General features: G+C 41.1%; 1 protein-coding gene across 1 annotated transcript; it reads right to left on the bottom strand.

The window, feature by feature from the left end:
• Positions 1-3,003: 3,003 nt before the first annotated feature.
• On the bottom strand, positions 3,004-14,960 carry LOC126912301 (serine protease snake-like). Its single transcript, XM_050703882.1, has 10 exons — positions 14,702-14,960; positions 12,972-13,069; positions 9,066-9,136; positions 8,369-8,496; positions 7,579-7,718; positions 6,625-6,737; positions 5,815-5,973; positions 4,741-4,867; positions 4,082-4,213; positions 3,004-3,249 (listed from the first exon to the last, which is right to left on the bottom strand). The coding sequence occupies exons 1-10, from the start codon at positions 14,751-14,753 to the stop codon at positions 3,079-3,081; spliced, it is 1,191 nt and encodes a 396-aa protein (XP_050559839.1). The 5' UTR covers positions 14,754-14,960; the 3' UTR covers positions 3,004-3,078.
• Between the last annotated feature and the right edge of the window lie 1,379 nt (positions 14,961-16,339).

Genomic DNA, 16,339 nt, shown 5'->3' with positions numbered 1-16,339 from the left:
TTCCTGATGGGTATAACCTGGGTGTCTTCAAAGCCCGAGTGAATAGGTTGCTTATGGGCAGACGTGCTCCATCGTAGGCCGCATCATCACTTACCATCAGGCGAGATAGCGGCCAAACGTCGACCCATTAAATGTTTTTTTTTTTTATTACATTAAAATCTTTGTTAAATAATTCTATTTTTATTTTTGTTTGTAAAATCAAATAAAACATTCATATAGAAATATGTCTGTATGGCAGCCTCGTTGGCAGAGTGATCGCATGTCGCGGGCAAATTATTACTGGGCTTTTTGTCGGTTTTTCGAAAATTTCTCAGTAGTAGCACGGAGTCTGGAATTGTGCCCAGTATATGGCAATAGGCTCACCACCTATTACATGGGACTTATAACGCAAATGGTGAAAAGTGGGTATATAAGTACTTTGTATAGCGGCATTACGTGCCGTAACGTGCACCTCTGCCTACACCTTCGGGGATAAAAGGCGTGAAGTTGTGTGTGTGTGTCATCTACACTATTCTAATCAAATTACATTTACCCCCTCCACCAAGGAAAAATGACATTACGTCAGATCCGCCATTTTATAGGTTTCATGACGTGTAAAATTACAATGATATAAACCACCGGCTTGACCGGAGTGATACCACGGCTTCACAGAAAACCGACGTGAAACAACGCTTGCGTTGTGTTTCGTTGTATGAGTGAGTTTATCGGGGGCCCAATTCCTCCCTTCCCAATCTTCCCAATCCCCGATTCCCCAACAATCTTTAATTTCCTAACCCCCCCCCCCCTCCCAATATGCTGGCAACGCACTTCTAACGGCTCTGATGTTTTGGGTATTCATGGGCGGCGGCGATTGCTTACCATCAGGTGGTCCGTTACCGGAGGCCCAATCACACCCTTCTCAATCCCCGATTCTCCAACAACCCTTAAATACCGAACTCCCAAAATGGCGGCAATGCACTTGTAACAACACCTCGGCGGTGATTGCTTACCATCAGGTGATCCGTCTACTCGTTTACCGGCTCATACAATAAAAAAAGATACCTACTCTTTTTTTATTGTTTTTTCACTTTTAGACCTCTCGTGATGTGTGAATTTTTGTAGACCTACCTTATTTAGCTTTATGTGATTAACACTTTAAAAGACACGGGGGTCACCGGTGACCGACGTTAGCGGAGGATTTGCTTTCAACAGTTTTCAATTGGCAATCAAAGACTTTGTGAAGGTTAAAGGAAAAATATTCAATAACGTATTTTAAAAGGAAAAATGGTGCCTTCTATTTTTAGAATATTTCATCATAATTTATTTTCCTTTTACTTTTTTTTTCAAAGAATCCTCATATTTTTTGTGAACATGTATGTAATCGGTGTGACTAAGGTTCTAATTGGCTATAAGAGTTAACTGACTTCCATAAAACGTTTATATTTGTCATTGTTTATTTGTTAAATAAAACTATTGGCCGAATCAATTGGACATTTTGAGGAAAATAAAGCTAAAAATCTTATGTAGTTAGTTAGTTAGTTTACACTATGTAAACTAGATTTTTCCCGGATTTGGCACATTTAGGCATTTAGCAAGAGGTATTTTTTATGTGACAAACCTGCCACAACCTCCCATACCGCTGCAACTCCTGTGCACCAGGGTCTACAGTAGATACAACCTTGCAAACACCGGAACACTGAAGTCCAACGTCCCAGGAACATGAATGACTGTCTTGGATCCCGCAACGAAATAAATCAGAAGATATCCTCTTGGTGAATTTGAGCGGAGGGGAGTGAAGGAGACTGCGAAGTCGTCTTTTTCTTTTTAGTCATGCTAGCTAAGCAGGAGGCGGAGTGCGTGGGGGAGCGATCCTCCTCACGACCCAGCCGCCGCAGGAGACACTCCGGGCGGCGGGATCACGCGACAATCTCCGGCCACCGTAAGTGCGGGCCTGCGGACGGCGAGCAAGGGTAGTTCGCCGCCCGACCAGAACCAGACCCGTGCGTACGGCGCGTCGCGTTCAAAGACCCATCAGACCAACACAGATGGGGCTAAGTCGGGCTGATGCTCGATGGGGGTAGTGGAGAGCTTCAAGGGTTACCATAGGCTTCGGCTCTAAGCAGGAGTAGGAAACGGGTGGGTCAAAGCATTTGTTACCAGTCAGCTAACAGGGATGATGACGGGGTATGAAAATTAAAAAACGATAATAAATTAGTTCTAAATGCCTACTACTAATTTTATAATCTGCTGTGCCCGACAGGGTCCATAATTGTGACTATACAACGTGTAACAAAATACCCATATAAATCAAGAACCGCTGATGAATACAGGTTGAATAGAATCTCTACACAAAGTTTCAGCTCAAAATACGTTTAAAAAAATAAAATAGTACCAAATACTTGGTATCGCATGGATTTCAAATCATACAAACGTGTCACAATATTACGAAACATTTCTTCTGTCAATCTGATCGGCTAGTACCTGTCTACCTAATTTTGATTCGCGCGCCGGCGCGATTGGAAAAATTCATAACTTGGTTCCATGAAAACATGAGTTTAAAAACCCTTCCCGTATCGTTTGTTATGTTATCTAGAAACCGTGCAATACATATCATGTATACTCCTTTTTTGTTACACGTTGTTTAATGTTTTTTCCAACACCTGGGTACATTATGGATGCAATAAATACTTGAGACTGCCTCGTTGGTCGAGTGGTTGCAAGTGCGACTCGGCAAGGAGTTTCGGGTTCGAATCCTGGGTCGGGCGAAGTATTACTGGGCTTTTGTCAGTTTTTCGAAAACACCTCAGTGGTAGCACAGAGTCTGGAAATGTGCCCGGTATATGGCAATAGGCTCACCCCTTATTACATGGGACTTATAACACAAATGGTGAAAAGTGAGCGTACATTATATAGCGGCATTACGTGCCGTAATGTCCACCTCTGCCTACCCCTTTGGGGATAAAAGGCGTGACGTTGTGTGTGTGTGTAAATACTTGAAAAATTAATAATGAAGTAATGAAAAAATATTAGTCACGCATTTTTTTATTTTGTCATATAAGATTTACAATAGGTGGTGGTAGTAAAGAGATAATAATATGTTTAGGGCCACACAACGCTCTCAATCCATGGAACGTAGTGAGGGACCTTGGTGTACACTCCGGGAGTGCCGATTTGTCCGCAGCGAAACTTGCCAAATGAGGTCACTCCCAGTATCAGATGGGTGCAGAATACATTCTCGTTTCTGACCTGCAGAGGTCCACCGCTGTCACCCTGTAAATAAATTAAAATTACTCTTTGGTCTCTATTGACAGATTGACAACACCAACAGTCTGTACAGGGTGACTGGTAATTAGTGAACGATATTTAAACACGTGATTGTACTGATGATTACAAACAACTTTCCCAAAGAAACTTTTTTTGTATATTCTTAAAATTTTTTTTAAACACAATAACAAAACAACAAATTTTAGTGAGTTTTTTTGCTAAAAATCGAAAAAATGCCCAGTAATTTTTTGCCCGACCCAGGAATAGAACCCGACGCCCTTTGTGCGGCAGTCGTACATGCGACCATTCGACCAACGAGGCAGATTACACTATACAAGTGTCCTATAAATCCAAAATGGCGCTCGGTGATAGTAGCTCTCTATTTTTGGCGGGTCGACGACATTTTCACTCAGGAACCTTTTAGTTGAAACCGGGAATCGAACCTGAGACCCCTTGTCAAGCAGTCGCACTTGTTCTCAACCAACGAGGCAGTCTTTTTTCGGAGCTTATTATACAGTATGTTAACTAACAGAGGGCGTTACTTTAAACTCGTTAATCTATATCATTAATAGATTAAAATAAAAATATTAGCATAGAAAAATAAGCAATAAATTGTAACGTTGCCTTCCTTCAACTACGCGTGCACAGAGTGTTTCTTTTACGTATCGATTTAAATTTTTTGGTGAATATTTTAATATTTAAAAAAATAAAATTGTTTTGTTTTTGAATGGTAATATTTTTTTTAGCATGTATGGATGCTATACTATTGCGGGTTAACAGGAACGCCCTCTGTTAGTTAACATACTGTATTATTATTATAAATTCTCCCAAAACTTACTGAGCATGTATCTCTGACTAATCCGTCGTCTCCATAGCATATTTGCGTCGCATTATCCAGTCCATCTTTAAAAGTCCTATGTGTCAAATACTTGGCTTTACAATCCTCATCCGTGACTCTCCACAAAGGTATCTGGCAAAAATATAAGTATTATTACATTGTGGCGACAAAATAGTACAGAGATTCATCCATAGATGGCGGTTTACTCAATATAGCTTAATATAATTCTGTATCACGCAAGCGAAGTTTGCACGCGAGAAAAAGTCGGATAAATTATTTTTATATTATAAGCTGGTAAACGAGCAGACTTGATAGCAAACATCGCCGCCTCCTATGTTCATGGGTGGCGGTGGCGGCGGCTGCGGAGAGCCATGCTTCGGCACTGCTGGGCCGGCACGACCGGAGTGATACCACGGCCGAGCAGAAAACCGACGTGAAACAACGCCTGCGTTGTGTTTCGTTGTGTGAAGTTACCGGGGGCCCAACTGCCCCCTTCCCAAGCTTTCCAATCCCCGATTCCCGAACAACAACCCTTAAATTCCTAACCCCCAAAAAGCCGGCAACGCACTTGTAACGCCTCTGGTGTTTCAAAAGTCCATGGGCGGCGGTGATTGTTTACCATCAGGTGATACGTCTGCTCGTTTACAAAGAGAACTTACGTTTTGTAACACATTCGCGTTGGACTGCCTGTACCCTAAAAGCCCCCAGCCTGAAGCGTACGCTCTCTGCTCGAAGACATCCTCGACTTGCAAGCACGCAGGCCTGATGCTTGGACTGAAGATGATCCTGGAAGAAGATAAAATTAACTGTATTAGGTAGGACTGCCTCGTTGGTCGACTGCCGGAGAAGAGATCTCGGGTTGGGCAAAATATTGCTAGGCTTTTGTCGGTTTTTCGAAAATTTCTTAGTAGTAGCACGGAGTTTAGAATTGTGCACAGTATATGGCAATAGGCTCACCCCCTATTACATGGGACTTATAACACAAATGGTGAAAAGTGGGTTTTACATTGTATAGCGGCATTACGGGTCATAATGTGCACCTCTGTCGTGTCCTTCGGGGATAAAGGCGAGACAATACAAAAAAGATATACGAGTATAACATGGAAAAAGTTACATTGGTACTTATTGCCAGATGTCCACCCTCATTCATTTCAAAATGCCACCGGTGTATTAGCCATCCTTATTAGTCGCCGGAGCAGTGAACGGCGTAGCGGGTGACCGGGGCTCCGGCTCGAAGCAGGAGTAGGAACGGGTTCGTGTTTAGTCAGTAAGAGTCTGACACTCCCCCTTTATTTATTTATTTATTTACTTCAGGCATCTAAGGCCCATAGAAAAATACTATACATAGATATTACATTCAATTCTGGGAACGTTCCCCAATGACAGCGATGCGGACGAGTACTTCGACGCCTAACCACACCTAACCACGCCTATTGCCTTTATTTTAGTTTTAAGTTAGTTTTTATTCCTTATTTTTTTGGTATTTTTAAGTTGTAAATAATGTGATTTAGATTAATAATTATTGAATTGAACTATATACTAATACATATTTTATATAAAAAATAACTTAAAAACGAATGCACAATTTAACACATTGAACGCCGTGGTGGTCACCGGTGACCGACGTTAGCGGAGGATTTGCCTTCAACAGTTTTCTATTGGCAGTCAAAGACTTAAAAGTAGGTCGATATTAATCAGAATCTACATGATGCAGTAAAAAGAAGTATAATTACTCTCTATTTAGTTCTAGCAGCGCTATGTCGTGGTACGTGGCGGGTGGCTTGTGCTCTGGATGCCTGATAATCCGCTGCACCCCTCGAATATTACCCTCGGGTGATCTGTGCATCTCTTCAGAGCGGAGGAGGCCAAATACAGCGAACGAAACTGGAACCCTGAAACCATATATGGAGGTGGAATTAGTTTTAGTTTTTTCACGTTATAAGCTGGAAACCAACAGAGGGATCACCTGATGGTAAGCAATCGCCGCATGATGATGGTAAGCATCCCAATCCCCCTCGCTCCGCACCATGGCCTGAGCCAATCCCGGACGCGAGAGGTCGCCGTCACCGACCACATCCCTTTGCTCCACCGTATCCTCCGGGCGATCCTCGCAGTGATGACACCCGAGCGTTTCCTCTCGCCCAATCAAAAATAGGAACCTTCCGAAGCGCCCATGTCCAGGAAGAACTTGGGTCAGACGGTAGGTGAGGACGCGGTGGCGCTTCTCAAACCACTCCTCAAAAAGGAACTTACCTCTGCAATGACAGCCCAAAATACCGTATCCCTACGATTTTTTTTTTCTGGGCGGAAAATCATCCAATGACTTCTCTCGCCAGGGCAAAGCGAGAGGGAGTGTCAGACTCTTACTGACTAAAAACCACCCCGTTTCGTACTCCTGCTTGTCGAGCTGGACCCCGGTAAACCCGCTAGGTTATTCCTACGATGGCAACGCATTTACGGCGGTACCGATTGCTTACCATCAAGTCACCCATCTGCTCATTTGCCACCGTACATCATATAAACAAAAACGAATGTGTACTAACCCTTTAGCAGTAGCACTGCAGTGACCAGCGGTTAGAACATACTTCTCGCTTATCAGGGAGCCTCCACACCCAAACACTGACGTCATAAACTCTTTACCGTACGTCAGCAACGCCTGAAACAACAACAACAATGTCACTCCTTTTATCCCCGAAGGGGTAGGCAGAGGTGCACATTATGGCACGTAATGCCGCTATACATATAATATACACCCACTTTTCACCATTTATGTTACAAGTTCCATGTAATAGGAGGTGAGCCTATTGCCATATACTGGACACAATTCCAGACTTCGTGCTACTACTGAGATATTTTCTAGAATCTATAAAAATCTAAAAACGCCCAGCAGTACTTTACCCGGCCCGGGAACCGAAACTTTTTTTAAGGGGGATAATCATCCCATGATTTCTCCCGCCTTGGGTGAGGCAGGATGGAGTATATGTATAGTATATGGCAATAGGCTCACCCCCTATTACATGGGACTTATAACACAAATAGTGAAGGCGAACAATGGCTCGCCTTTTAATTGCGCGTTGCGTAGAAAATTAAAATACATTATACTATGCAGTGATAAAGCTACGAAATGCTACGCTAAGTTTAAGGTAGCTACGCGATGCTACGACTTGCTACGTAGCGCTACGCAAAGTGAAATGTGGCTACGCGAAGCTACAATTTGCTACGCAGCGCTACAGCTGTCTACGTAACGCTACGCGAGGTTAAACACGTTTTTTACGTTTAATGGGCCGACGTTTGGCCGCTATCTCGCCTGATGGTAAGTGATGATGCGGCCTACGATGGAGCACATCTGCCCATAAGCAACCTATTCACTCGGGCTTTGAAGACACCCAGGTTATACCCATCAGGAAACACAGACTCTGGCAAGGAGTTCCACTCCCTAGCAGTTCGCACAAGGAAGCTTGAAGCGAAGCGCTTCATCATATCAAAAATATGTTTACCATATGTGGATATTCGTCTTTCTCAGCATCTATCCCCCCTCCTCCCACAATGAGTTGCTCCCGTCTTCCACAATATGGGGCAAACTCTTTAGTACCATTTTTACATGGTAGTTTTATTTTTGCTTGGTACTCGAGGCACTCTGAAACGTAAAAATACCTCTTATTAGTTACTAACTACTTCCGCTCGGTTTCACCCGCTCTGCTTAGTTCCTATTGGTCGTAGCGTGATGTTTTATAGCCTATTGCCTTCCTCGATAAATGCACTATTCAACACAAAAAGAATTATTCAAATCAGACCAGTAGTTCCGGAGATTAGCGCGTTCAAACAAACAAACAAACAAACTCAACTTTATAATATTAGTAAGTATAGATAATAAAATAACTTAGTGTATGAAGGAATGACAGACACTCCGGGCGTCAGGGATCGCGCGACGATGTCCGGCCACCGTAAGTGCGGGCTTGCGGACGGCGAGCAAGGGTAGCCAGAACCAGTTTTAAAGAGCCATCAGACCACCACAGATGGTGTCTAGTATGGCTGATGCCTGATCCGGAGCTGCGGACTACGTAGCGGGTTTACCGGGGCTCAGGCTCAAAAAGTAGGAGTAGGAACGAGGTAGTTTTTAGTCAGTAAGAGTCTGGCATTCCTTCTCGCATCGCACAAGGTGGGAGAAGTCATTGGATGATTTTCACTCCTCAAAAAAAAGGAACATATAAAAATCTAATTTTCGAAAAAACGATAATATAATCGAACTCAAGACTACTTGAGGTAAGTTTCCAAAGAAATACTTACTATTCCAAGCTTTTGATGTTTCTGGCACATTTTTTGGTTTCTTACTGTAGTATGGTGCGTCGGAGACAAAGAGAGAACAGAGTCCCTGGTCATCTGAATTTGAGATCTTCGCGTCTGGACCCAGGATCCTGAAAACATACATAATATAATTGACTATTTTAACTATATAGGGTGACTGGTAATTAGTGAACGATATTTAAACACGTGATTGTACTCATGATTACAAACAACTTTCCCGAAGATACTTTTTTTGTTTACTCATTAGTTTTATTTTTATCGCAATACAAAATCACGCATGATCAGCTGTTAGCAGCGAGTCGCCCGCGTTATCATAAGACTACTTTACTTTGTTATAGTGATAAAAATAAAACTAATGAGTATACAAAAAAAAGTTTCTTTGCGAAAATTGTTTTTATTGATAGTAGGGACCTATCTACCTATATAGCGCGCATCCATGCCACGCATCTTTCCATAAGAAAACATAGCTTAGCTGAGTTCGTTTCCACCAGTGCTAATGTATGTGTACCAATGAATATGATTGGTGGAAGCCAAACGCATCCACAGCAACGTAGCATAGCACATCTCTGGTGGAAAAGCATACTTAGAAGTGTGTGTAATTCAGATTCTTAGATTTTATTACATAGTTCGGTACATTTCGACGTAATAAAAGCATGATAAATAAAAAAAATAGACTTACGCTGTAACATTCTTAGCTTCTTCTAGACAGCAAATGTTAGGTATTTTAGATGATCCGTTGAATGAACAAATCTGAAAAACGACAGATAGTCCAGTCATTTGGTAGTTTTACCTGGAAAGTTTTCCGGGAGTTTTGAAAATTGGTGTATTTATAGATTTGGGTATGCTCTTTTCGAATTTCAACTTTGCCACCTCGTACAACCGCCGCTCGCGCCGCCATATTGAAAAAATGGCGGCTAAAAATGGTTTTTTATTAATATCTCCGTTCCGACGCATTTTACGAAAAAATATTTATTTACAAAATTAAACTAGAAAAAATTTCCTACAATTTATGTATTGATAACTTTTTCATAAAATCAATAGTTTTTGGCGTACGAGCGCCGCAAAGTATTATTCATCTGCACCACCACGTGTACAAACAATGTGTGTTGTGCAGCAACGACTGTCGCAACCGAAGGCTGGGCTCACTGTCGTTGCAGAGGTAAGTCCCCTGTTTGAGGAGTGGCTAGAGAAGCGCCATGGCGTCCTCACCTACCGCCTGACGCAGGTGCTTACCGGACACAGGAGTTTCGGTAGGATCCTGTTTTTGATTGGGCGGGAGGAAACGCCCGGGTGTCATCACTGCGAACACCGCCCGGAGGACACAGTGGAACATATAACATAACACATATAACATCAGAAACAGGAACCTACCGAAACTCCCCTGTTTGTACAACACACATTGTTTGTAAAAGGTTTTTTATTAATATTTCCGTTTCGACGCATTTTACGAAAAAATATTTATTTACAAAATTAAACTAGAAAAAATTTCCTACAATTTATGTATTGATAACTTTTTTATAAAATCAATAGTTTTTGGCGTACGAGCGCCGCAAAGTATTATTCATCTGCACCACCACGTGTACAAACAATGTGTTTTTTTTAAATGTATCAATTCTTAAAAACTAATTATGATATCTCGTTCAAACCAATTTTCTTTGAAAGTTTCCATTTAAACCTACAGCATATATTTTTTTTAGTTTTCTTAGTCACTTATTTTAAAAGTTAGAGGGCAGGACACATTCGATAGACCTCATTTTTCCACTTTGGAAGCGTCTATCTTTCAAACAATTGATTTTGACGAAAAATGGTTTTAGGAACCATGACGTATTTTTAATGGCCTATCCATAGACAACCATCACGGATAGGTTAGACGAAAAAAAATTTTTTGAAGAGGTGCAGTGACCGCGCGCTCTCCGCCCTCTATCTCGGAAACGGTGCACCGTATAAAAAAAAAGTTTAGACAAAAGTTGTAGAGAATTTTGTATTCTACAATATTGGTATTAAATGCAAATACCAAAAACCCATAGGAAATGAGATATTTCCAAAAAAGCGCAAAAAAACGTTTTTTGGGACCTTTGGACCTTAAAATTTAATAGTTGCTTACACCCTACCATATGTAGGTTTTGAGACAAGTTTCAGGCAGTCAATATACAAGTATATACAAAATTACAGCTGGGTATCTCAAATTCCGAGGTGAAATCCTAATTTGACTGGACTAATAATACTTTGCGGCGCTCGTACGCCAAAAACTATTGATTTTATGAAAAAGTTATCAACACATAAATTGTAGGAAATTTATTCTAGTTTAATTTTGTAGATAAATATTTTTTCGTAAAATGCGTCGGAACGGAGATATTAATAAAAAACCGTTTTTAGGCGCCATTTTTTCAATATGGCGGCGCGAGCGGCGGTTGTACGAGGTGGCAAAGTTGAAATTCGAAAAGAGCATACCCAAATCTATAAATTCACCAATTTTCAAAACTCCCAGAAAACTTTCCAGGTAACCCCCTTTTTATCTACCAAATGACTGGACTAAGAGTCAAAGTCAAAATTATTTATTTCAAATAAACCGGGAAGGCACTTTTGAACGTCAAAGCAAATATTACAATTAAAGAAAACAAAATGTCTATCTGTTGGTTAGTCCTCTAGTTGGTCTCTTTGCTCGGTCCAAAGTGTAGATTCCTATGGAGAAGAACGAGCAAGAAACTTCATAGGTTACTCTTTAACAATCAGATTGCAATGGGGGCCCCATATAAAAGCACTTTCGGGGAGACTAAGCTCAGCTGCTTATGCAGTTAGACAGATTAGGCAGCTAACGGACGTAGGTACGGCAAGGCTTGTTTATTTTAGTTATTTTCACAGCATAATGTCTTACGGCATTTTGCTGTGGGGGCGAGCTGCGGATGTAGAATCAATTTTTATTTTGCAAAAGCGAGCTATTCGAGCAATATATTTAACTTGCCCCGTCGCGAATCTTTGAGAGAACTATTTAAAACTATAAACATTCTTACAGTGCCTTCTCAATTCATTTACGAAAATATTATGTACGTGAGAAAAAATCAACAATTGTTTGAAAAAAGAAGCGACAGACACAATTTTAATACGAGAGGTAAAAATAAGTTAGCTATACCGCAATTCCGATTGTCCAAAGTGCAGAAATCCTTCATGGGATTTTGTGTTAAGTGTTACAATAAACTACCAACCACCATACTGAATCTGAACGAGAAAAAATTTAAATCTTGTATAAAGCGTGAACTGTGTAAACAGGCATATTATAAACTGTCAGATTATATTGAAGATAAAAATGTGTGGCAGCATGTTGGTCCGGCTCCACTGGACACTCGCTCACACTAGACAATGCTCTAATACGATCACTAGTTACACGTTAAATTAAAGTAGTAATTTATTCCAATGTAGTCTAGGGATCCTGTGGCATCAAGCAGTTATTTATTATTTTTTTATTTGAAAAATTAAATTAAAGATTATTTTTTATTTGTATAGAAGCATTATTTCAAAATTGTAAGTGTACATATGTGGGCACTATGTTTGAAACAACCCGCTTTTTTAATTTATATTCTTTACAAATTGGTTTTATTGTCCCATAGTTTTGACGTCGTATTGTCGTTACATTGTTCCTACATATATAGACAATAGGTAAATGATCAAATAATGTATCAGAGATATTGTAAAAAACATTTTTTGAAAAGAGTAACGATGGAGTTTCTTGCTCGTTCTTCTCCATTCGAAGCAACACTTTGGAACGAGCGCCTAGCTTCACTGACAGACAGACTGACGGACAATTCAATTTGACGTTTCAAAAGTGCCTAATTTAGGATTAATTGAAATAAATGCTTTGACTTTGACTTTGACTTTGAATTATGTGAGAACAATGTAACACTAATATTCAGCCAAAAAAAAAAACAATTAAATCTAATGGAGTTTTTTACTCGTTCTTCTCCATTCGAAGCTACAATTTGTAATGAGCGCCTAACTTCACTGACGGACAATTCAATTTGACGTTTCAAAAGTGCCTAATTAAGGATTAATTGAAATAAATGCTTTGACTTTATCACGTTGATCATCACCAGCCTATAAGTGGCCATTGCTGACAAAGGCTTCTTGTCACTTGGAGAAGTATTGAGCCTCATGACGCGTGTTCCCGATTTCAAACTTATAATTAGAAATTATAAGCCCAGGTTTACTCGCGATGTTTTCCTTTCTCATGTCATAATAATTCTTTTTTTAACTTAACATTAACATATTATGTTAATGTGTAAAAAAAAGAAGTGTGAGAGAGCCATGCTTCGGCACTGCTGGGCCGGCTCAGCCGGAGTGATACCAAGACCGAGCAAAAAACCGACGTGAAACAACGCTTGCGTTGTTTCGCTATGTAAGTGAGGTTACCAGAGGCTCAATATTCCCAATCCTTGATTCCCCAACAACCCTTAAATTCCTAACAGCTAAAAGGCCGGTAACGCACTTGTAACGCCTCTGGTATTTCAAGCCATGGGCGACGGCGATTGCTTACCATCAGGTGATCCGTCTGCTCGTTTACCGGCTTGTACCATAAAAAATTTTTACTAACCTGAGGATATATTTTGAATTTCAAATCCCTGACGGCAGTCGGACAATCCTTCATGTTCACACATCTTCCCTTCTGACCGTTGCCTGTGTGTGTGCATTCTGTAACGTACATATTTTGATGTATCTAATCTACATGTTTTGTTTCTAAGGACGAGTACTACTTTTTTTTATCGAAGGGGGAAAATCATCCAATGACTTCTCCCGCCTTGGGCGAGACGAGAGAGTGTTAGACTCTTACTAACTAAAAACCACCCCGTTCATACTCCTGCTTTTCGAGCCGGAGTACCAGTAAACCAGGTAGTCCGCAGCTCCGGATCAGGCATCAGCCCTACTGGGCCCCATCTGTGGTGGTCTGATGGCTCTTTGAGGCGCGTGGGGAAGGCGATGCACCGCACGCACGGGTCTGGTTCTGTTCGTCCGCAGACCCGCACTTACGGTGGCCGGAGATCGTCGCGCGATCCCCGACGCCCGGAGTGTCTCTTGCAACGGCTGGAGCGTGAGAAGGTTAGTTCCCTCCCGCGCCCCGCCTCCTCCTTAGCTAGCATGACTGCTTCGCAGAAGGAGGAGACGGCATCCCATTCCCCCTCGCTCCGCACCATGGCTTGTACCACTGCCGAACGCGAGAGGTCGCCGTCGCTGACCACATCCCTGAGGACAAGGCGGTGCTCAGCCCATGCAGAGCACACCGCCACCGTATGCTAGTACTAATATATAAAGCTGAAGAGTTTATTAATTTGTTTAGACACGCCTACCCCTGGAACTACTGATTCGAATTGAATAATTCTTTTTGTGTTGGATAGTCAATTTATTTCTTGTATTTCTTGGTAAGGAACTTCACTACTTAAGGAAACTCGAGAGAATATTTAATTTGTTATAGCACTTGTAATAAACGAGGATGTGGGAAGAGACTAACACGTATACACTGATCTAGAAGATTAGATAGTGGATAGTAATTGAGCAGGTTTATAAACGCTTTATTGAGCAGATTTATATGGAAAAATGCGTGCTATGGATGCGTGCTATAGATGTGTGCTATGGATGGCTTTCCTTCTATCGATACATCGTACCGACACAGCTTAGTATCCGTGGAAACGGTCACATAGTTTCACAGCTTAGCTATTACATCTTCGTAGCAAAGCTATGTAGCACTTTTCTGGTAGAAGAGCACCCAAAATCACATAAACGTTTATTATTATAATTAACTTAAAATTATATAAGATGTTCTAAAAGTATCTGCCACGGCTTTAATGGGAGATAGTGTTGTATATCATATATATATCATAAAAATCTTTATTTTCTCAAGCTTTTACAATTTAACATTTATAAATTTCTACAGCTATGAGACTTGTGTCTGTTAAAGGTTGAACCTGTGTTACAGATCACCAGGCCCGGGTGACCCCCGGAGACGTTGAACTTGAACGTTGACTTGTGTTTGAAGATTACAATAGAAAAAAAATTTCGTACCCCGGACCAGTTAATTCAATTTGAGAACATAAAGAAGTTAAATAAACATTGATTCTACTCTGCATAAAGTGGTTTACAAATGAAACTTCGCGAGAGATAGCTTTTTCATAACTAAAGCATACATAGATGTTTTGTATAAAAAATAAAATTACTCAAACTTAATCAATAATTTTATATTCACTATTGCAATCTTCAAACACAACACCACCTCCCATTAAATCCGTGGCAGACACTTTTAGAACACCTTATATATTAAAAAAAACTGACCTTGCGACTTCACCACAACACAGAAACAAAATAAAAACAAAATTTTAAACATTTTTAAACAGCAACAGCACCTTGCTTCACTGACAGACAGACTGACGGACAATTCAATTTGACGTTTCAAAATGTGGCTAATTTAGGATTAATTATTGAAATAAATGACTTTGACTTTGACTTTAAAAACAAAAGAGAATCAATATAATATTACTATGTATTGAATTACTTGAATTTATTAAGTCTAACACATGTTTGCTGTGTAACATTGTAAACACAACTGGTATATGAGTCTTAAACTTGTTTAAGGTGACTGAATAAGGCAAGTCAGATCGTGTATGCCTCAGGGTTCCGTGTATGACAAATGATATTTATTTTTGCAAATAGGTTACAATGTAACTCTTTTACACGTCAATCTCTTAAATAACTAGATGAGGCCGGCATTTCCTATCCGACTACTCTGAGAAGAAATGCCGAAACAAACTCAGAGGTCATAAGTCTCTTTTAAAATCCAGACAAAATCAATTAAAGATGTCGGAGTAAGGGACAAGCCCGCCACAACCTCCCATACCGCTGCAACTCCTGTAAGCCAGGATCTACAGTAGATACAAACATGAAAACACCGGAACACTGAAGTCCGGCGCGTCCCAGGGAAATGAATGACTGTCTTGGATCCCGCAACGAAACAAATCAGAAGATGTTATTAGAGGAGAAGAAAAGAAAACGATAGTTTCCACTTCCCTCGGTGAATTTAATGCAGGAGACAGGATGACTTAAGCCTTAAGGCACAAAAGAGACTGCACAACTGGGAGAAGCCCAGTCGCCAAGCACCACGGAAATTTTACTTAAAACTAAAATATTAAATGCTAATACTAAATGGGTCCTATGCGTGAGCTGTTATACTTGCTTCCAATAATAGGTATGGCAAAAACGCCTAAACGCACGGAAATTTGCTCGAGACTCCACAAGGTCCGTGTAATAAACTACACCTGATGAAACAATTAAATTATCCAACATAGTGTCACGCTCAGATTGCCAGAGACCACACTCCCAGAGTATGTGATGGGCGGATTGCTCATGTTGCAACTCCGCTGTCGAACATTGGCACCATGGTGAATCAACGAGTTTAAATGAGAACAATTTGCTTTTAAAGTTGCCATGGCCAGTAAGAAATTGGGCAACACAGTGATCCACCTCCAACCATGTCCTCTCCAGACGCTCATGCACGGATGGAAAGAACTGATAGAGGTGGCGGCCCTTGGTAGAAGATTCCCATCTACACTGCCACTCAGTCAGAAGTTCATCCCAGACGTCCGTTAAAGGCTTGAGCAATCTATCAATTTTGCTTCGATCACGTTGTGCTAGAAAGTTTGCGGAAAAGTTAGGTCTCGCATTATAGTACATAGCAGCACGTCGCTGCACCTCAAGATCGACTGGAAGTAGTCCCGCGAGCACAGGTAGGGCCTCTGTGCTAACCGTCCTATAAGCCTTACACAGAAAGATCAAGGCTAGACGCTGACCTTGGAGAAGCTTTCGCCGTACCGCGCCTATTGTGGCCCTATCAGCCCACACTGGTGCCCCGTAGCACACGCATCCCAGGTAGGTTGCTCCGTAGATGGTTCTGAGCGTAAGAAAAGAGAGACCCCA

The sequence above is a fragment of the Spodoptera frugiperda genome, chromosome 24 (genome assembly GCF_023101765.2).
Source record: "Spodoptera frugiperda isolate SF20-4 chromosome 24, AGI-APGP_CSIRO_Sfru_2.0, whole genome shotgun sequence".
NCBI classification, from domain to species: domain Eukaryota; kingdom Metazoa; phylum Arthropoda; class Insecta; order Lepidoptera; family Noctuidae; genus Spodoptera; species Spodoptera frugiperda.
The sequence above is the reverse complement of the archived record's forward strand: the minus strand, read 5'-3'. Positions and strand labels throughout refer to the sequence as shown.